Source organism: Lissotriton helveticus, chromosome 6 (genome assembly GCF_964261635.1).
Source record: "Lissotriton helveticus chromosome 6, aLisHel1.1, whole genome shotgun sequence".
NCBI lineage: Eukaryota > Metazoa > Chordata > Amphibia > Caudata > Salamandridae > Lissotriton > Lissotriton helveticus.
In genome coordinates, this window is record NC_136067.1 from 580,744,665 (window position 1) to 580,767,909 (window position 23,245).

The following is a 23,245-nucleotide window of genomic DNA, read 5'->3' on the forward strand; positions in this document are numbered from 1 at the left end:
GAAGGGAGAAACTGTTTCAGATAGTACTAGTAACTACTCGGTGACAGGATATTGTGCAACATGGTAAGTTGGTGGATTTCACTTTCTGACTCGAAATAACTGTTGCACAAAACCTGTACACTATTTATTGACTCTCATTTTATATTGTCACGCTTCCTCTGAAAAAGTATGGTATGCTCACCAGGGTGCATGTGCAGTGTAAGATTGTTCCAAAAAGTGGAAAACATTTGTTCCACTAGAGGGAGAATCTTCTGATCTATGCTTTTTTGATGAAATGCATTTCTCATGAAACATTTCTGCTGAAAAATGTTCAAAGGAGAACTTTAAATTTTGATAAAAATGGAGGCAAAATGACATTTAAAAAGTTACACTTTACCTGTCTGTGCCGCCAGTAGGATAATTAGCATTAGCCTTCCCACAGATGGCCTTACCACTGCTTCTTTTTAATGAAAAGTGAAAACTGTTCCCAGAGCAGGAACAATGGCTTAGGCCTTTTCACAGGAAGGCCTTGATGTGGGATAGGTGAGAGATATCAGCCCAGGACAGCCAGGGAGGGTCCGGGAACTTCATTAATTTGAAACTGATCAGGGTGAAGCCTACCAAGTCAAAGTTAAGAGCGACCTAGGGAAGAGAAGCCTTTTATTCCATAGCCCCTCTGTAGCCAGCTTGTCACCAGCCCATTGGGAGGGGACCATGTCCCACAACTTGTTTGGTGAAGCTGAAAATGAAAGAGCTTCTCATTTGCCTAAACATAACCCTGTCTGGCCAACAAGCGCTATTAGAGGGCAGGAAGATTCTGCAATGTTGGAGTCACCTCAGAAAAGTACACTATGGGGTAGTTTGCAATTAGGCAAACAGGATGTGCTGCAGATGTGGGAAGGGTTGTCTCCAGGAACTTTTTTCTTGTTGATTAGAGGGTGTCCAGGAGATACCCCTACTCATTGGCTAGTGAAACCTACAAAGATCAGCTCACCTAGCTCATCAGAACACTCTCTGGACCTACAGACAAGGATTAGTCCTGCTATTTCAGACCTGGAGCTGACTGCATCTGAAACCATCATATTCTATCTTCATTATAATTTAAAAAAAATAGATTGTTTTTCTTTGTTGGAGGGCCTGGCAGCTCCCATTTGCTGTAGAGCCATTCCTTTTTCTTGTGTGCTTTTGCACCTATTTTTTAAAAACTTACTTCCCCAGGACTGGTGTCTTGCATCTTGGATAACTTAAAAGTTTCAAAAGGAAAAAATTGCTGCCTCACAATGATGCATACTTGAGCATGTGTGGTGATGCATTTGCACACATATACATCAACAGGCTGTGGCTGCTTGTCTTTGCTTTTGCCGATTCTCTTCCACATCAGCAAAGAAGCACTTTTTCTTTTTTACAATGTGGAAGACCATCAGTAAAAATGCCAGAGAAACATGAGACTTATTGGCTTTGCCAGTGCTTGTATCTTCTGGTTTCATCACTGTTGGGAGTGCATGTGTATTCTTGCTCCTTCCACAGTGTGCAGTTTCCCCCTTACTTCTCAGCCCGTACACTCTCTCCATGTTGCTGTGATTACCCTATGTTCCTCCATTGCACCCACCCCTGCCTTCTCATTGTTACTCCAAGCCACTCAATAATTTTAAGTTGATTTAGTTACATCCCTTGCTCTTCTATTGCTGCATCTCCAATCATGGTCCTTTTTTTTGTTTTATTTATTTTTGTTCAGAGGAACCAGCAGCTGCAATTTGTTACCAGTCTTCCGAATTCTTGAAAATGGACTTTCACACACTCTATATTTTCTTTGTTCATTTATTGTTCCATGACTGACGTCCGCCATCTTGGAAAGGTATTTGCTTGCCACACTGTGCATGAATGGGAATGGGGGACCCATGGGTATCCCCCATGGCTCCGATTTGGAGGGCCCCAGAGGAAAGGGGCCTGCTACTCACCCTCAAAGTCAGATTCCTACAGCCAATCTGTGTCGGACCAACCGATTCAGAAAGGCAGTCTGAATCTGACATCCTAATCGCTCAGCTGGAAACACGGTCCATTCACAGGTACGATTCGGCACCGACTGACTCAGTTACTCCCAATGCCTTTCGGAACCGAGCCGGACAGTCCGAACACTTTCCAGCCATTGTAATCACTTGTTCGGAAAAGTGTCTGAGTCTGTGATAAAGGCAGTGTTAGAAGGTGGTTCTGACACTATGGGCCGCCCGGATTTTTAGCTTTTTGAGCACCTAATTGTTGAGCTTTTACTGTGGGGGAGCCTCATAATCTGGGACTCACCCACAGTGAACTCATAATGAAGGAGACTGCATGGAGATTTTACTGGTGTACCCCTGGCTTGACTAGGCCACTGTGCAGCAGCTGGAGTATGGGACACCGTGCTGGTTACATGCAGACACGGATGTGCATGCGTGTTCACACGTGTAGGGGCTGCGCAGGGAAGATCCCTAGCGTGCGCAGTCCAGGAGCAGCTACAGAGTGAATGGTGTGGCAGGACTTATGCAGAATTGGGTGGTGACATGGAATAGGCTTTATACCCTGGGAAGGAACATGCCAGGGAAAGTCAGTGTGTTTTACTGTGTTTTCACTTAATTATTCCCCATAGGGGATGTGGGGCCCATGGCTAAAATGACTTCCAAAAAGCCTACAGATTCCAGACAAGCACTAATGTCCAGTGTAGCGGATGTGAAAATGAGTATTCTGCAGAGTCCAAAGTCATATTTGTACTGCTTTTGGGTCGTTCAGGAATGTCATATTTCTCTGAGTCCCTGGCTGGGGTCTGGCCCTGGCAGGTTAGATTAATGACCTTTTTTTCCCAGAGGGAAGATCTTCTCTCCCAGAAGAAAAGATAGGTGGAGCTCCCAGCCAATCCTTCAACTGCTGTTGCTGGGTGCCAGGCACCAAAGAGGGAAGGCAGTGAGGGGGGAAGTAGTTGGGCTTCAGAGGCCATGTGGCCAGAGACACTGGACAACGCCATTTTGTTTTGTGTTTAAACCAAAGAGAGGGGCTCAATGTGACCCAAAGGGAAATAGAGCTCCAATGTACCGTCAGGTAAAAAAAGGTTTTCCCTTTTGGGAGATCAAATGATCTCGAATTCAGACAGTCATCTCACGCAGTCAAATACTCACACTCAATAGAGAACTTATAAACTCTTTGTTTTGGGAAATGCTCAACAAAAGAAAAAACCCAATTTATAAAAATATACACATTTATTTTCATTAAAAAATCCATAAATCCATACACAGTATCAAATAAAACCTAACACAATACATTTAAAATCACCTAAAGTGAAAGGGGAGAAATGTGGAGCAAGACAATGTACTTAGTCTTTGATATATGTTAATTTGGACACTCTGTTGACAACCTGGGGGAGAAATATTTTCATTATACCCAATTCTTAGTTGACAACTCCAAATTTAACCCTTGTACAATGCGTCATTTTGAACAAACCCAAAGGCTGGACAAGGAGGGGGGAGCAGGGGCAGGGAAGTGATGTGTCGCTGTTTGATAGGACACACAGAGACTTCCTGCCAGCCCCCTACTCAACTTTTAAAAGTACTTGCACAGGAAAAGAAGCTCTCTCTGGGGTGTGGCCTGCGGAGGCGAAAGGTGCTGGAGCCTGGCAATGGGCAGTTGGAAGGATGTACCCCCTGACTGCCCCCAAGGGCCCTAACAGTGCCAGAAGAAGATCCCAGGACCGATGCGCAGAAGCAGTGGCCTCTGCGCAAGGAGAAGAGAGGCCCAGGAGGACAGCCAGGCAAAAGGCTGGCACAGGGAGCCAGAGAAGACTGCTCCCTGCAGAATGCACCCTCTTGGAGACCGGTAAAGCAAAGGAGAGTGTTTCCAGTGGCTGGGGGACGCTGCCAGCAGCGAGAGGATGCGCAAATGGGGCAGATCGGACCCCTAGGGGATGAGATATGGCCCTGAGAAGGTAGGCGACCTTTGACCCCTAAGAAGACCGACGAGGAAGCGCGTGGGGCTCCGCCGCCGGTCTCAGAGATGCCCCCGGGGTGGGTCAAGTCCCAGGGCCTGCCCCAGGAGGAAGCAAAACCGGAGGGGGGCGCCCTCGCTAACCTGAAGTTGCAGCAACATCGTATTATGTTTATGTTGTACTATACCCCAGAGGTATAGTGGGCTACGACCCACGCTTCTTTTAAGTCATGCTGCCTGAAGTGTAATGAATATGCCGCGGATCTCCGACATATGTTTGTTACATGTCCGAAGTTAAATACGTTTTGGGTCGAGTTTACCCGCGTGTTGAGAAAATTACTAGGTAATGACACTCAATTAACTGAGAAAGAAGTTTTACTGGGGACAGTAGCTGACTCGGGCAACTTATTGAAGTCTCTGGTTTCGATTATTATAGTTTGTGCTTGTGTGTGCATCGCCAGGGCATGGATCCAAAAATTTAGTCCGAAAGTTACTGAATTTTGGGCATTGCCTAGGGAGGTTTATGAAATGGAATTGGCTTTAGCAAAAGTAAGGGGTCCACGCTCAAGGGCAAAATTTGAGAGGATTTGGTCGAGCCTTCAATGGGATTTGTAGATGCTCTGTCTACAATATATCATTTTATGTAATGTTTGCAATTATTCTAAATTTTTCGATATTTTTATTGTATTTTTTCCTTCTTCCGCTGAGCTCTTTTTTGTGTTTTGATGACAGCATTCATATTGTTTGTCTGTGCTATTTATTTATTTATGTTTAATTTATTTAACTGGTGGCTAATAAAAACCTTAAAAAAATTTAAACAAAAAGAGCAATATGCTAAATGAAAATAAAATCAGATACAAAACATTCTAGAAATAGCAAACATTATTAGAGGATCCAATATTATGTAAAAGATTAACTAGAAACAGGAACTAAATTATTGACATGGATTACCTCAACTTTGTTAACATTCATTGGTCAGAAATTGATCAGTATTTTTGCCTGTAAAGTTAAGGACATGAATATAGGGCCCGATAGGGACGAGTAAATGTCTGCTTTTAATTTCTGCCTGGTCCGAGGCCCAGAGCGACCCTACTCACTTAAGGCACTGCTTAGAATTCAAGCAATGCAGGGCAGCAAAAAACACTGCTGCACTGCTCTATGTTGGGTGAAAGGGAAACTCCAGAAAAGTGTCTGGCCTCATTTATGAGGTCCTACTGGCACTTTTGCACCGCCGGAATGTCACTATTTTGACGTTCAGGTGGCACAATGTGCCACTGGCATATTTATGAGCAGGCGCGGTTCCTGCATGAGGGCGTACGGGGCGGAGCACCACCAGTCTCAGAAGAAGGAGAAAGAGATTGAAAGGAGACTGGTAGTCTGAGGCTGCGGCACTCTAGTAGCAGTGCAGCACGGCAGTGTACAAACACACCCTGGCATTTGTGTGGTGGACGTCCGATTTCGATATCGCCCAAGTCACGCATGTGCAGAGTGTGTCTGTGAGGCAGTGGTGAGGGCAAGCAGGCGCTGGTTTTACAGGACTTCAGTCGGATTTTCGGCTCGCCCGGAGCTAAGCTCAGAACATTCTTCTAGTTCTAGGATCCCGCCTCCTCCTCTGACTGGATGACCATTGATACAGTCATAGTATGACAATAGGAGGCGGGATTTCAAGTACGGCTTCCTGCGCTGGTTCCGTATTTCCCTCAATCCTTGAACCAGCTTCAACCCGGTCTGAGAGAAACCCTGTGATCAAGCTGAAAAAAATGAGTACATAATGTGCTTTTGGTAACAGTGTACTCACAGCAGAGTGTGCAGTGTACTCGCCCTTCAAGGTGTGGATTGCATAGGGTTGCGCTCACCCCTCTGCACAATCACAAAAATGTAGTCAAAACAAAATTTCGTAGCGTGCACTGCATCGCATTTTACGATGCAAGGCGCGCTACCAAATTCGTTTTATTAATTAAATTGTTTATTTACCTGCAATTATCCATATGCCGGTTTTTAGCACCCTCCACCCCACCCCTCCCCCTCCCCGCGTCCCTGCCCCACCGTAACTCCCTCCACGGACCGTGGCTGCTTGCACTAATGCAGACACCTTTCCTCAATAGTGCAAGTTTGTGTGCGTGATGCCATGCATAGGTTTCGGACTGCAAGGGTAGCCTTTTAGTGTAAAATACTGTTCGCAACTTTTCCCACTTTGCATGTGTGCTGTATATAACAGCACTCATGTAAAGTTTGAAAAGCATTTAGAAAACAAAACTTTTATCAAATATTATGCCTGCCTCCTTGGGAATTTCAGAATTTTCGGCACGATTGAAATCTAAAAACCATGATGTGAGTCTAACTATGCTGAAATGTATTTTCTTTACCTGGACCAGGGTGAAGTCTCCTCCTTTTATTCGCCATTTACGATGGTCACAGGATAAACGAGACACTGCACTCCATTGTGCATTTAAGAGATTGCAAATTCCTTTAAGGATTATGGGGGCTTTTCTGTCTCATTACCCACCATGCTAATAATTCCAAAACAGTTCCTTCCAAGTTCTAATCAGAGAAACGCACTCTTTCACCTTTTAGCAGTCCAGAGCGCTAAGCCTCCTCAGGTGATTGTGAGTTAACATCTGTCCTTTCAAATATTTATTCTTTTGACCACAGCATTAATTTTGATGACAGATAATTACAAAATCGTAATAACTGGCCAATCTTACGAAGGAAGAAAAGGTATGCAAAATTTAAAGCAATGCATAAATCATAAATGGAGTAATTTCAGAAGATTGTGCAGACCTTCTAAGAGGCAATGGGCGCGTTACATTTATGCCTAAGAGTAAGATTGCAAAATTACACATGATATAACCTTGTGACTGTGTTTGCATACACTCCTCTTACGCCCGACGCATGAAACACTGCGCACACACAACAGAAGGCTCTCATAAACACAACAGAAGAGAGTATCACACTTAGAGGGATAACGCCACAATACACGCTGCACACCTTGTGTCAGGTGAATTGAATGAATGGATGCAATAGAATGGTTTGCTGAAAAGTTCAGGACCGAGTGAAGGACGAACAGAGCATGAGAGGGGCCGTTTTGAACAGGTCCTCGGCAGTACAGTCACTCTAATAGCAGGTGAATCAGGTAACAACCTTTTGACTGCTATAAAACATTTACTCACCCGGTCACCTTTCAGTCCTGGGAGACCCGGAGGACCTGGCAGTCCGATGAATCCAGGAGCGCCAATGGGACCCTTAAGAGACAATAACATTTTAAGCAAAAGTAAGCCTATCCCGCCTCTTTATAAAATAAAACGGTTATTTTTGATAGACATGCCACGCGTTATTAAACATATTCAGCGTATTGTTGTATCTGTGAACGATGCGCGCTGAAAGTACCTGACACCCCCTCCCCCTTTTTGTATACTTCTTCTCTCATTCCTCCTGCGACCAGCGGGCTCCCAGGTTTACATTCCTGTCTGAACAGTGGTCCCTTTCAGACTGCAGGCCTTTAACGGTGGCGCGGCTTTAACTGTGTCAATACCGCCTGTGAAGCTCTGAAAGGGGGCATTCATGCTGCGTTTCATTAGTTCCAGACCCTCTGAGGCAGAGGGGCTTGTCTTTACCCTGGTCTTTTATAGAAGCGTCCCATACACTTGTGTGCATTTTAGACTCCAGTGAAAACAGTCATACATTACTGTGAGGTTGGCTTTTGACCATCAATAAACGGTATGTGCATTTTAAATTTACTAGTGACCAGTGTCATCACAGATACTCTTGTAGAAAGATCTCTTTTGGTAGTATGAGCATATGGAAGGTAAACATTCTTTAAGATGTCTTTTCAGCAGTAGCAATACCACTAAACACGCTCATTTGTGTCCCTACAGCTGGGGAAAATAGAGGAAATAGTTTCTTACCAGTTTTCCTGGTGGGCCTGGAGGACCAATGGGACCTGTCTCACCCCGGTCACCCTGCAACACAAGGATATGGTTACCAAATACAAAAGAAGGAACTTTTTGGTAGGCATTAGACAACATGGTCATGCAGCAAAATGTTTATACAGTCAGGCACCATTTTTCAGTTTATTGTAAATATCATAGCAATTGTCCATAATTTGAAGTGCCCGGATGCATTTTTATGACAAGACAGAAAACAGGGGGAGTTTTAGAATCAGTGCGCATTCATCAGCCACTTTGTGTGTGAATGATTTAGTCTGTTTTATAGTAGATATTTATGTGTATTACTTATAAAGCACATGGGGAAAGTATTGTGTTGTATAAGAAGTGTACTACCGTAAGCACCCACAAACCTATGGTCATAATGTTCGAGCGTTGATTCATAAATATTTCTGACCTACGCCTGCATAAATTGTGTGCATAAACAAATGGTACTTACCAACATTCCTAGCGGTGGACTGCTCTACCCTCTTACCTACATGTGAATTTTCAAAATGTTTTCTACTTTTCAGGACACCACACACCACCAAATAATGAAATGCCCCCTTGAAATTATGCCGACGCTACATGTGTGCCAGCGCTATCTGTATTTCTGAACGGGATTCACAAGCATCTGAGGCTCCTTGTTAAATGCCAAAATGCCTCATTACACCCGCACGGCATTTTTGATAATACCATACCTGATAAGCAATCTGCCCATACTATGTGAGGCAGAAATGTGCAATTACACATTTATTTCTTTTAATTTTATTTTCTTCCCACTGATTTTTTTTCCTTATTGCAAACCTTCCTGTACATCCTCAGGACATATGAGATGTTCCGTTCCCCAGTTAGGAACACACTAATATTACTTGATTTTCCATGATTCAAGTTTCACTCTTTGGGTCTAAATATCTGCAAATTCAGATTCGGATTATTTTTTTTCTGCATCTAAAGTTTGGCCACCTTCCTGTATATCAGACCCAAGGTTCAGTATAAAGTTTTATGTTTTTAGGAAGTTCAGTTATAGTTTTGCATAAATGTAACAAAACATGGCTGGACCAATCAGTACTAGCTATGGCAAAGGTACCCATCTAAATGAGTTTTTACATCAGTTTTGGCTTGGTTGACATTGCCGATTTTTTCAGACATTTGGGACTCAAAATAGAGTTTACACGGACAACACTTTTTATGTATGTTTAGGTTAATATTTCATTGTATTTTTATATTTGCTTAGAGGTGTCCCTACTTAGGTCCGTGTAAACAACTTGTTGAACTGCCCCATTTAAGTGGTGGAGGTTATGAATGAATTGAAGAAACCAATTGTTATCCCTTTGTTTAAAAAAAAAACTGCCTGCGACAAGCCTGTGATCTCAAACAATCAGGATATATATCCCTTGCTGGTAGGAGATATAATTCACTAAAATGCAAATAATAAAAAACATCTTTGCTGATGACTCTGAGCTTTTAGATCCAGGTGAATCAGGGTTTCTCCCAGCCAATGGAATATGATCAGTATTTGTAAGTGTGTTGGGCAATCTCTGTAAAGTGTTCGTAGAAGGTGTTCTGGATCTTTTTTAACTTTTTAGTCACTCTCTGCTCAAGGATGTGCTGCTCAGCAGAGAAGATGCATCAAATCCACTGGTAAGCACCTAAGGCCCAGTTCCCAGCGTCCAGGACTGGGGTGGCACCACGTAAGAGGATAGACTCACAGATGACAGGTACAAACGCTACGTTCCAGAGGCTTCAGATCAGGAGGCCAGTCAACGAGCCCTTGGAATTACTGTGGGTTCTGGGTTCACGAGGTGCAGGTCCAGTCCTTTTCAGCCAGGCAAGAGGGCAGCAGGCAGCAGGTCAGCACAACAAAGCAAGAGTCCAGCAGAGTAGCAGTCCAGCAGAGTGGCAGTCCATTCAGCGGCACATCAGTCCTTCTTCCTGGCATGTTATCCACAGGTCCAGAAGTGTACTGAAGTGGTGGTGTCTGCTGTTCAGTACTTATATCTATTGGTGCCTTTGAAGTGCAGGAGACTTCAAGAGTTGCATTTGAAGTGCACAAATGTCCTCCCTTTCTAAGATGGTTCTAGACTCACTACAGGAAGTTATGAAGCCTTTCGGGTGGGGACAGGACACAGCCTATTTAAGTGTAAGCAAGGCTGAGCCCAACTCCTCTCTACCAAACTGCCAAGGTGGCCCATCAAGTCACACCTAAACATCTATTGTCTGTGGCTGTTTAGGTGGAATACACAAAGCTCAACTGCCAACTACACCTAGTCACATGATCAGAGACAGGCTGCAGGCACCAAATGGCAAAGACAAGAAAATGCCCCCTTTCTAAAAGTGGCATTGTCAGAAATTGCCTCATGTAAGCAATCACCAAAGAGCCATTGGAAGGTTCTCTCCAACATGCTCACTCTTTCATCATTGGCAACTTTCTTATGTAGCGAACAAAACCAACACCCAAACAAGTGCAAAAGAATGTTGTGTGTGTGTGTGTGTGCAACCTAAGAACCTCTATCATGTGTGGTACACATCTCAATAACATGGGTTCTAGAGAGCCGGTGGAATGCAGAAGGAATGACTAAGACATGTTTGTAAACCGACAGCAATTAAGAAGCCATGATTACGAACAAGAGTGAATAAGATAATTTTATACCTGCCATGGCAAGCACTTGCTTACAATAGTAATTCCAAACAGCAAGTTTATAAACAAACCAGCATCACAAGACCACAAGTCAAGTTAAACATAACTGCAAACTCAAGAATAGGTGACTGTTGAAATTAAAAGAATCTTTTTCTTCAAGATCGCAACCCCACAACAGTCTCCCACTTCCTTGAACTGATGCCAAAGATTAATTTGAGAGTCCAGTCGGAGCCCTGAAGAGAGTCCCCCTAAATAGAGTGGGACTTGAAAGGTTTTGGCACTTTGTACCAACAGGGGAAGAATTTAAATAAGAATGTGTAGCAACTTAGGGAAATATATGTAACAAATTCTGTAACCCTTTGTTACCTGAAATGCTTTTTACCACCGTTGAGTGGTAACCTCAGTGCTTCTTGAAAATTTGATCTGAGGGTTACCTGTCTTTTCTGTTTTTGGACTGTAAAGTATGTCAAGCTATTGTTATTTGTTATTTGTCACTATGTCGCAATTTTTGTTTGGTTTGATGTAATGTGAACATTATGTGTTTCTGATTTCTGTCTTGAGGATTTATAAAATAAAATGATTGAAAATTAATAATTAGGGGGCGTGGCTTGGACGCAGAGGAAGGTGGCGGTGTAAAGCGCCTCTCCTCCCGTTACGAGTTCCCACATCAGACATTGGAACGCTTTCTTCCGATTACATCCGCGATGTGAAGGCGGATTTGGAGATCGGAATACTCCTGGTATGCAGTGAGCTGTTTTTTATGACTGGGGCTGCTCCAGAACTGGAGAAACGTCGAGCGGGACTCCGGACGTTCTCTGCCGTATCTCCGATGAGGGAGTGAATGCGGGACGCCGCGCGATCACCGAGGCGCTGTGGGGGGCTGAAACCACACGGCGGGATTGAAACGCGGTGATGCGGAGGTATCAAGAGGATTGAGCTGCAGACCCTGCCCTGAACCCAGAAGCAATACGGATGCGTGAGTAAAGTCCGACCCGCCATGTGGGGACCCAGGGCTTCCTATGCCTTTACCAAGATGGCGGCCGCCATCCTCGCAAATACAAAGACCGAGCGTGATTGACTTTTAGTGCCGATATCCCTGATGAGAGGCAGTATTGGCAGTACTAGTGATTATTGACAAGACATGGGCACACAATCTTGACCCAGCAACGAGGGCCTAATTAATATGCACCATTTGAATGAAGCACATGTATCTTTGATAGCGCGACTCCTCCCACGACGCCACGTGTAAGTTCTAAGTGAATCTATGAGGCACCCTACGGCAACTCCAAGATCTACACTGTGGCGCTTCATCATTGCTGTGTGTCCTGTGAGCTGGACAATCATACATGAAGCAACCTTACATGTATCTGCTCTTGATGTATGGCACTGACTGGCATTAAATTGACCGAGTTGCAATCTCCAGGGCGGGTCTCTCCGGAGCTTACCAGATCTTAAACCCCACGCGGCACTCCAATCTCTTCTACTTGGGGGAGCCTCTATGCCTATACTAGTCTGCCGACCTAACCTTCAACCTTCTACCTACATTAACGTGACTACGTCAGTCCTATAGAATATTGGCCAACCCTGCTTTACACACTTGTGGCGGAGAAGCTCTCGAGGCACCACTCAAGGCTCCGTATAGTCATAATGGATACCAAAGATCAGAGCACCCTGAAAAGACTCAAATCAGACCACTCGAACCCGGGATCACCGAACAAGACAAAGAAAGTTACTACTGAAGCACTTGATATGATCTTAAACAGGCTAGACGAGGTGAAAGATTTGGCTAAGGCCACCAAAGAGGAAGTGGTGGCAATACGTCAAGATATTAGGGACACTAATGCTCGTCTGACGGAAACGGAATCCAGGATTAGTCGCTTGGAAGATATCGAAGTCAAGAATTGTGCTGCCCTAAAACACCTACACATCTCCTCCGATCAAACCACTAGAAGACTGGCTGAGTTGGAGGATAGAAATAGAAGAGGGAACCTATGCATTTTTGGGATTCCGGAAGGATCCGAGGATTCAGAAGGATCGTGCATCCAGTTCTTGGAGTCGTGGTTTGCTCAGGCCACTAATTTGACTTTCACTAATCCTCTAGAGTTTGACAGAGCGCACAGAGTACCTGGAAGAATTACTAAGACGCAAAAAGGTCCCAGGCCCATCGTCTGTAAGCCATTGCGATACCAGCATGTCGAGCAAATACTTACCTTTGTTCAGAAGCACAATCATATCCTATGGAAAGGCGCAAAGATCTATATCTCTCAAGATTATAGTAAAGAAACAGTAGAAGTAAGGAAGGCCTTTTTGGCCCTGCGACCACAGCTGAAGTCGAGGGGATATCAATTTGGTTTTGTGGGCCCGGCGAAATATAGAGTAACGGTGCGTGGATCACCTCACATTTTCACGGACCCCATGAAACTCAAACGCATGCTCGAGGAGTTGGATGAACGTGACATGGACACCAACAAGCCAGACAATATGATGGCCTCGGCTTCAGGATACAAATGAACGTTTCTGGAAGAAGCTGTATACGACGGATCGTCTCCACTCATATGGACTCACAGATTTTGTGACCCTAGCACCTACCAGGTTGGGTCTCACATTCGAGACTCCCTCCTGAAACGGGGAGTTGCTCCGTGAGTTATATTATATTACAACGTACTACGTACTATTCTGGTTAACGTTGGCAAATTATTATGCCCTTGATACCTTGATATCGTTCTTTTTACCGAACTAATTTCTCTGATCTAAACTGTATCTAGTCTCTGACATAGGTAAAATTGTGTGTCATTAACACATTGCCTCGGCAGTAGTTTGGCGTTATTAAGGTCCTGTTAGGACTATTAATAAAGGGGCCACTCATTGTTAGCCTATCGCTCCTGTTTATGTATAGAATATGTATAGAACCTGTATAGAGTCTACTAGCTATTAGGGTGCCCTAAAAGATGCCCTAAAAGATGAATATGGTGTTACAATATTCGGCTTCAGGAAACAAACGTGCTATTCTGGAGATATTACATATAGTTGATCGCCTATACTTACATAGACTTGCATATAGACTTGCATTCGAGATCTCCTTCTGATACTGAAAGTTGCTTCGTGCGTTATATTACAATGTACTATTCTAGTTCTACTGTTGAGAACTTCCTTTGCCCTTGGTTACTTATTATCGAATTGTTACTACGGATCTAATTTCTCTGATCTAAAGTGCAACTAGCCTCTGAGACATGTAAAAAAAAATTGTAACGTTGACACATTACTACATTACTACATATGGTGGCACAATACTGCGCAAAGGCCTTCATTGTACTTCATTGTACTCTAAACTGTTTCCACCTGATGTTCCACTGCTAGAATCTCATAGAATACACCAGTATCCAGAGTGTAGTCTTATAGTTAAATAAGACCATCTAGAGGTTCTCATTGCTTTAGTATCTGGTTTTAAATATTTCAAACTGTTGTTCCAATGTTTATGCAATGTTGGTAATGACGGGAGGGTTACTGCGGTTTTCCTCACGTCGCCATGCTTCCATATTGCAGTAGGGGTGGGTGGGGTGGGGTGTTTGGGGGGTCAGGGGGAGGTGTGTGTTGTACATTGTGGTTTTCATTTTTGATTTTTTCATCTTCTTTTTCATTCTCTTTTTTAATCAGCTCCTTATTTCTTGCCTGGACAAGTTGGATCAGTAACATAACATATCTATATGCCCATGCATCTGCTCAAGGTTTCTGTCAATCTAGTGCCATATTCATCAAGGCAGGGGGTTCTTTACATGATGTGCCACATGGCACGCCACTCCTTAGGGCTCATGATGCACTCATGACGTATGTAATACCATAAATGGTACATCCTACACTTAACACGCCACTCGGAACAGCTTCCCTAGACAATTTAAAAACCTTGTCATTGAATGTTAAAGGTTTGAACCAACCCATTAAAAAACAGAAGATATTGGATTATGTGCGTAGACAGAAAGGCGACATTGTCCTGCTACAGGAGTCCAAGCTAGACATGAAACAATTTCACACTCTGCGTAATAAGTTCTATTCGGAGGTTGTGGGATCAAGTGCCCTAGGTAAAAAGAATGGGGTACTGATACTGCTGGCGAAAAAATCCAAAATAGAGTTATTGTCCTCAGAGGCAGACGAGAAGGGACGCTGGGTCACAGCTAAGTTCGCCAGGGACAATACGGAATTTTATGTCACGAATATTTACGCACCTAACACTAATGATCTAAGCTTCTGGCAGAAACTAGTGAAACATCTTGCAACCATACCCGACATGGCAGTTCACTTAGTTGGAGGAGACTTTAACCTCCCATTCGACCCTGCCCTGGACAGAGACTCGAAGTGCATTTTCAGGCCGAATAAATCACATAGTGCATTCATTAAATTATGTCAGCGCTTTAACTTGGTTGACGCGTGGAGAATACAAAATCCAACTGGCAGGGACTATACATTTTACTCCTCCCCACATGATTCGTACTCCCGCATTGACTACATTTTCATCACACAAAATGGGGTACCAAGGATAGAAGACACATCCATAGAGCCAAGAGTCCTATCAGACCACTCATGCATTTCCCTTTCCATCAGTAACATTAAACCCTCCCCTAAACAAACATCATGGAGACTCAATGAAGAAATCCTAAATAAAGAACAGAATAGGGTTGCCATTCAAACTGCCATTTGGTCGTATCTAGAAATAAATGTGAGAGGGGACACTTCAGACCTCGTTCGCTGGGAAGCCCTGAAAAGCACACTAAGGGGAGTATGCATCAAGATACGTTCAGCAATGAACAAAGATTACAATGCAAAATTGGAAACACTAGAAAGAGAGATAGCTGACCTAGAAAATAGACATCAATTGACCAGGGACCGGGAGACACTTAACACTATGACTAATAGTAAATACGAATACAACAAGTTGGTGAGTGAAAGAGCGGGGGCATGGTTGGACAGGAGGCGGAAATTTAAACTGTGCGAATCTAACAAAGCAGGCAAGAGCCTGGCCGCCTATCTAAAATTCAAGGTTCAGAAAAATTCTATTAATGTTATAAAAGATTCTGCAGGAGTAAGCCACTCTGACCCCCATGAAATAACTGAGGTTTTTAAAGATTTTTATGAGGGACTGTATGCTAAAAACGAATTGGTTGACGAGAGTAAGGTTCAGGATTATTTACAAGAATGTGACTTGCCAACATTATCGTCAGAGGAACAACGCAGCCTAAATGAACCGATCTCGGCTAGTGAGGTAGAAAAGGCAATCAAGAGTCTAAAATGTGGGAAAGCACCAGGCCCTGATGGCTTTACGGCTAAATTCTACAAAAGTTTTGCACCGGATCTAATAGAACCTCTTTTACACCTTTTCAAGGAAATCACAGAAACAGGTGAGGTAAAAGGCACTTTAGCGGAGGCGATTATCGCGGTACTCCCTAAGGATGGCAACGATCCATCATTGCCAAAAAATTATAGGCCGATTTCCCTGATTAATCTAGATTGTAAGTTACTGGCTATGATTCTATCAGCCCGGTTACAAAGAGTCCTCCCTACCCTCATACATCCATCTCAAGCGGGCTTCTTAAAACACAGATTGTCAAGCGATAACACCAGAGTATTAGCCCATGTATTAGAAAAAGCAAAACTTCTGCATACCCCCACAGTGGCAATCACGTTGGACGCTGAGAAAGCCTTTGATAAGGTAGATTGGGCCTTTCTTGAGGCGGTCTTACACAAATTCAATTTAGGTACAACATTCACTAAACTTGTAATGGCCCTGTATGCCGAACCCACGGCTAGGGTTAGAGCAGGGGGCTCCTTTTCCTCATCCTTTTGCCTGAAACAAGGAACAAGACAAGAATGTCCATTGTCTCCATCTTTGTTTTTACTGGCAATAGAACCCTTCCTACACCATATACGGAATAATGCAGCCATTGCTGGGGTGTCATTTAACGGCTATACTGTAAAATTAACTGCCTACGCAGATGACGTGCTCATTATGACAGAGAGGGCTGATGAGGCTATTCCGGCATTAATGGCCACGATTGAAGAGTATTCTAAGGTTTCAGGGTACAAGCTGAATAAGGACAAAACAGAGGTCAAGCTTTTAAATAACATCGGGAATAAAGAAATACTTGGTGCATCTGGTCTCACTTGGCAACCAAAAGCTTTTAAATACCTGGGTCTGGATTTCGAGAAGGTGAATGAGGAGCTAGTTTTAAAAAAGATTTCCACATTATTGGATAGCTGGTCACCCAAGTTTTTGTCCTGGTGGGGTAGGGCTGAAACACTTAAAATGATGTGCACGCCTCTGGTCAATTACCTGGCCAGCATGCTCCCAATGACTTTTACAGACGAATTCGTCAAGAAAGTGGATAAGCTGTTTGGGGAGTTCCTGTGGCGAGGGAAAAAAGCCAGGATATCATTGAACAAGCTGCAGCTGGCAAAGGAGAAAGGCGGCCTGGGCCTTCCCTCGTTCAGGAACTACCAGACGGCTTTCCTTTGCAAACAAAGGGCTCTTTGGCTAGTTGACTCCCCATCTTATACCCCAATATGGATAGCTATCGAAAAATCGATAATTGCACATGCACCCCTTCCAGCCCTCCTTAGCATGGATTTGGCGCATTTACCTCACTCCAAATATATCCTACTGAATACCAGGCGAGCCCTCCTTAGGCTGGACCAATCTCATAAAACTAACCCAGTAATCAAGAAATCCATCCTCGTATCGCTATGGCATAACCCTATGTTCCGGTTAGATGGCAGAACCCTCTATTGGGATTTGTGGGCTAGAAGTGGTATACATATGGTGAAAGACCTCTATGAAGATGCTCTGCCCATCCCTTTCTCGACACTGCAAAAGACATTTAATTTACCACCCATAGAATTTTATCAATTCCTGAAATTGAAATCCGTCATCTCTAAGCGTACCCTCACTACTGATTCACCCTGGCTTATGAAGCGTTTGCCGAAACTGTACCATGCTGACCATTTCGTCTCCAGAGTCTATAAATTGCTTCTCCCTATGCCCAAGAAACCCCATAAACTAACGGAAGGCAAGTGGGAATCGGAACCTAATTCAACAGGAATAACGATAGACTGGGAAGTGATACACAACACTGCACTATCAAATAAGGTCTCCCCGATCCTCTGTCAAACAAAGTACATGTTGCTGAACAGAGCGTTCTGGACCCCTCAGAAGTTGTTCAAATGCCATCTAAAAGATACGCCCGAATGCTGGAATTGCCAGGCAGCGCCTGTGGATCTGGCGCATATGCTTTTTGATTGTTCCCTACTAAAAACATTTTGGGGGAAAGTATTTGCTTATATTCACCAGATATTTGGAATTACACCTGCCCAGGAATTCTTATACGTCATTTTAGGTCCATTAGACATGCAATTGCCTGACATACATGACCGACAATTGTTAGATATTATGTTGAAGCTGGCGTGCAAGGTCATACTTTGTAAATGGAAGAATTTTGCGAAAGTCAATTTTTAAATCTGGCTAGAATGGCTCTCCTTCTTGAGAGGGGCGGACAATCCAGCGCTACAATCAGCTACATGGAAGCCTTCTAACAAAAAACTGTGGTCCTCACTGGATGCGTCATCTTCTCACTTTGAACCTCCGTGATTCCACCTTATAAATGTTGATTATTCACATATGCTCCATTGACTCTGTATGAATCCATATGCTCCAACGTTTGTATGTATTATTGTATATATTATTGTATACTCTACTGTAGCCTGTAATGTGACTCATGCTCCTGCTGACCGATTGTCATTGACGCACTGGTACACTTGTCCTTATTTCTTATTTCTTATTTCTTATTCTTATTTCTTATTTCTTATTTCTTATTTCATATCCTTATTTGTAAGCGTCATTTATTACCACTATTGTATTAATCTTTGTATTGGAAGACTTAATGTATTGTTTTTGCTTTCGTTTTTCAATCTTCAATAAAAAAGATTTAAAATAAAAAAATTAAAAAAAAATTAATAATTAAATGTAATAGACCAATTGATTTGTGAATTTGGTCTGAGTCTTCCTAAAAGTTAGCAGCCTACAAATGGTCAGCTAGATTTTTAGATTTTTTAGTATTTAGCCGTTTCTAAAAGTGGCATTTTCAGAAAGTGCCTCATGTAAGCAACCACAAAGAGCCATTGGAAGGTTTTCGCCAACCTGCTCACTCTTTCATTATCGTCAACTTTCTTATGTAGGGAACACACAACATTCTTCTGCACTTGTTTGGGTGTTGGTTTCATTGCCTACATAGGAAAGTTGTCAATGATGAAACAGTGAGCAAGTTGTTGAGAACCTGCCAATCGCTCTTTGGGGGTTGATTACGTGAGGCACTCCCTATATATATACTTTTTTTCTTACATTTAGGATTCACTGCGATGCATGGGACCAGGTTGGGTTTTAATTTGAATACACGTAATGGGGCAGTTCATAGATATGTAGTAGAACCTTTCACCCATGTTAAAATTAAGAAGAGGGGACCCATTAAGTATCTACTGGATATGTGATGCGTTACAAGGGTTACGTCATGTTTCTGATTGTGAGTGGAGGGCGCCCTTGATGCTTCCTTTTTTTCCTCAGTTGCTCCTCTTGGTTTAACAAAGAGGTTTATCTTGCCAGGTCAGCATGGCAGTTTAAAACTTACAGTCCCTGCAATGGCAGGCCTGAGATATGTTTAGAGAGGAGTGGGTGTCACAATCAGTCCTGCAGGCCCACTAGCAGTATTTAATTTACAGGCCCTGGGCACTGGTATTAAACATTACCAGGAACTTATAAGTAAATTAAATATGCCTATTTTTCATCAGCCAATGTTACCATGTTTTAGGGAATGAGCACAAGTACTTTAGCACTGGGTAGTAGTAGTAAAGAACACAGAATCCTAAGGCCAGCAAGAAAGGAGACAGCAAAAATAGGAGGCGTGAAAGCAAAAAGTTAGGGGTAACCACACCAACGATGTCAGGTCTAACAGTTATGTTGTTGTCAACAATGGAAGTAAGGTTTAAATATATTTCTTATTTTAAATTCAAATGTTGATGGTTTTGGGTTGCTGCTACTTTAATTTGCATTGAATGCTTGCAGCGATTTGGCTGTTTATAAAAAAAAGGATGGACTAAATGATACCTGTGAGAACGACTGTTTTCAAAATCACTCATTAGTAAATGTAATCAGATAACCCAATGTTATCCTATGGGAGAGGTAGACCTTGCAGTAGTGAAAAACGAATTTATGAGTTAAAGGCTGGGGAATCCCTGCCCCACACTGGATGCAGGGGTCTGCAATACACCCCTGGTGAAAGGAGGGAAGGTATGTTGGAATTGAGGTGGTCATTTGGGCCTTATATTGTCACAAAATGTTCCCAGAATTGTAAGATGGGGAAGGAAGGGGGGAGGGTGGGGCAACAATGGAGTGGTGAAAGTGGGAGTCCCTCTAAGGTGTCCGGTAATCAGGGGGTTGCATCTTAGGAAGGTGTTGCTTAGCGCTGAGTGTTACCCTAATTTTGGGAGCAAAATGACCTTTAAATGCTTGTAAGATTTACAGATTGAACGATTTAAATAACTAAGGACACCGTTAATTCAACTAAGCACTGAGCAGCGGAGACATTGGGAAGATGTAATCTTATGTAAAATGGCATTGAACAGATTAGAGTATTCTTTGTTACAGTTGTAAATTATGCTCATTGATGTTTCGGCAAATACGAACAACCAATGCTTCAATGTTTTATCAATAGCTACATTTGTATTTGGAATTTTAAGATATAGACAGCTTAGTTTGATATTTATCCAAAATCAAACAAGCATTAGCAAACACATTCCGTTAGGCCTTGTCAAGTGAGGAATTTAAAACAAGTTTTTGCATGCTTATGTAATAGATATTAAAGTATTACAAGTAAAAGAAAGTAAATATTGTGCAATTTAAAGGTGCCTGTCATCTGCTCTAAAGAAAAAGTGAAAAATAAACCATGGTAGTCCCTGGCCCATTAATCACCTGGCCAACCAACTCTTACAGTTCATCAAACTATTATTAGGTGGGTGTGCACATAGATGACAAGAGGCAAAATGCTGTCATTAAAGTGCAGTACACCCAGTGGCTGAAGTGAGCTGGCCCACTGGCCCATGTTGCATGCTGTTGTGGGTGGAATCACAATGAAATTACATTGTACAAACCAATGGCTAAAGACGGCTTAGACAAAGCCGGTCTATATATGTATATAACAATGTTTTATGCATTTTATTTTTTTGAATGCATGTGCCTGGTAAGGCAGCTAAAGCCTCTCTAGATCAGATTTTGAATCATTTAAGGAACTTAGGCTGAGCAAGGAAAAACCTTTCGTACACTTACACCATCGCTATGACGGCTCGGGGCTCTTAGAGATCTCTGTCGCATAAAGGTAGCATTATGAACATAATCATATGTGGATCTTTCCTTATGTTTTCAATGCACACTTTTAACGGATCAACACATCTAAATTACACAAATTAATTGACTGTGAACAGTCACAATGAGCTCCACCAGCGAAGCACAATCATATAACATCTTGGTACATGGTAAAGATCCTTATGCATGTTCACATCCATTTGTACGGCTCCATTTACTATAAGAAATTACCGCTATTCTCTCCTTTCATTTCTTTAAAAGAGGTCAAGAATAAACCAAACATGTACAGACCAACTGTGTGCCTAATGGCCAAAAACAGCGCTTACTACTCAATGGACATTAATACATGCTTATCGTACTAATGGGAGGATACAATAAGAGCCTTTTGAATCCTGCTTCCCTTAGTGTACCGCTAATTGAACAGTGAGTCAGAAAACTACCCACAAGAAATATTGGGGCATATTATCAAGGGGCTTTATCTCCGCTTTTTTGGCTTTAAAAGCCAAGAAAGCGGAGATAAAATTATCTCCCTATTACCAAGCTGTCGCTAACACCAGTTAGCGACAGCTAATAGGAGATAGTGACCATCTTGGGCCCCGCTTTGCATGTCAGTGATATTTATCACTAATGACATGCAAAGTGGGCGTGCCAAGATGTTAGCGACTGAAAACAGTCGCTAACATCGCTATCTCCTATTACCAACTTTTGGAGATATTCGCGCTAAGCGCGAATATCTCCAAAAGCTAACACTTGCCCAGGAGCAGTTCTTAGCCATGTTATCCAATGGGAGGTGGATAACATGGCTAAGAGCATTTGCTCGATAATGCATGAATATCGCTGACTTTTCAGCGATATTCATGCATTGCGGCCGTTTTTTATCGCATTTGCGATAAACCTTGCTAATAGCAAGGTTTATCTGCGATAAAAATCGTCGATTTGCGGCGATAATTTTTGTCTCTAAACAAGTTAGAGACAAAAATTATCTCTATTGGTTGGTAATATGCCCCATTATTCGTAATTTCGAAAAAGGTTTTCAGGCAAATATCAATAAATAAAGCACGTTTACAGCCTTTAAAGAATGCCATAAAAAACTTGTTGGATAGATGGAGAGCATGGTTCGCTAGGAACAAAAAATACTCTTTAATCCACTCGTTAAATGTGCCTCCTGTGAAGAGTTTAGGATTTTTTTGTACGACTATCCACTTTGAACACCAACTTAATCACATTCCAGCACCAATAGACTTTGCAATTAGCTAAAGTGCCTGGCATAACCTGATTATTTTGTAAAATGGCTAAACAATTTCGCTTGAAACCATGATCAAAGGATTTAAGGTGCTTAGTGAGGTTTTAGTTTTTGTAAATTTTCAACGCAATCATGCGTATTTAATTCCTCAAACTGTTTCTGTATAATTTACTATTGTGTGTCAGCAAGTATTAGACATTTTTTTGATAATTATCAATATGAAATCTTGAGCAATGTTTGTGAAACAATGTAATGATTACTGAAAAATATTTCTGGATTCCAAACCCTTTCACAGAATGTGTGTGGATGCAGCCAATAAGCCCTTCCAGACCATTCGCTGCCTCAAGTTTTAAAAGACAGAAAGAGATCTGGGAATATATTACTCTGAAATGTCAAAGTTATGATGCAGGATTCTTTATTTGTTAATTATATAGTTTATACAATCAAGTGCCACCATTTCTATTAGGGAAGGAAAGGTGCACGGGTGGTGTGTGCAACAATCTGATAGACCACAATCTTGAAGAGATGACAGATGGATGGATGGCTGGATGGATGGATAGCTCAGCAGATGGACAGATAGGCAGACAGACAGATACTATTTATCACACAAGAAAACAACATTCATAAAAGTGACTTTATTAGTTAATTCTCTGTGTTGGACAGATGTGTTTACCGATTCTGATTTGCACCTTTGTCTGTCTAGAATCGATTAACATTGTGATTCACCTTGCTCGCTAAACAAAAATGCTCCTTGTTTGCAGCCTGAGAAATACCTGTTTAAAAATGCCTAGTCTGTCATGGATGAAAAATGCCTAATGTTGTGCACTGGACTAATTTGTATTGCACAACATATCCATGAAGGCACATTTCTCGCTATTTATGCAGTGTGATGACTTTGCATTGGTTTCGCATCTTGGTGAATGAGGCCTCTAAGTTATCTGAGACCAGCGCACAAAAATTCAGTGAGTTGTAAAATCAAGATTAATATTTGCTTCCAAGAAAAATGAGTCTGATGTATAAGCAGTTTGACCCAACAAAATATAGAAAAGCTTTTCAGAAAGTGACTGTTAGTATGGAAACTGAAGAGCATTTAAAATGATAGGTGGGATGAAAGT

General features: G+C 42.4%; 1 protein-coding gene across 1 annotated transcript in view; it reads right to left on the bottom strand.

The window, feature by feature from the left end:
- The window catches only part of COL9A1 (collagen type IX alpha 1 chain), a 410,236-nt gene that overhangs the window by 85,041 nt on the left and 301,950 nt on the right, over positions 1-23,245 (bottom strand). The window contains exons 29-30 of the mRNA XM_078648015.1: positions 7,833-7,886; positions 7,098-7,169 (exon numbers count right to left, since the gene is read on the bottom strand). Of these exons, the coding sequence (XP_078504141.1) occupies positions 7,098-7,169; positions 7,833-7,886 (126 nt within the window). The remainder of the gene's footprint in view (positions 1-7,097; positions 7,170-7,832; positions 7,887-23,245) is intronic.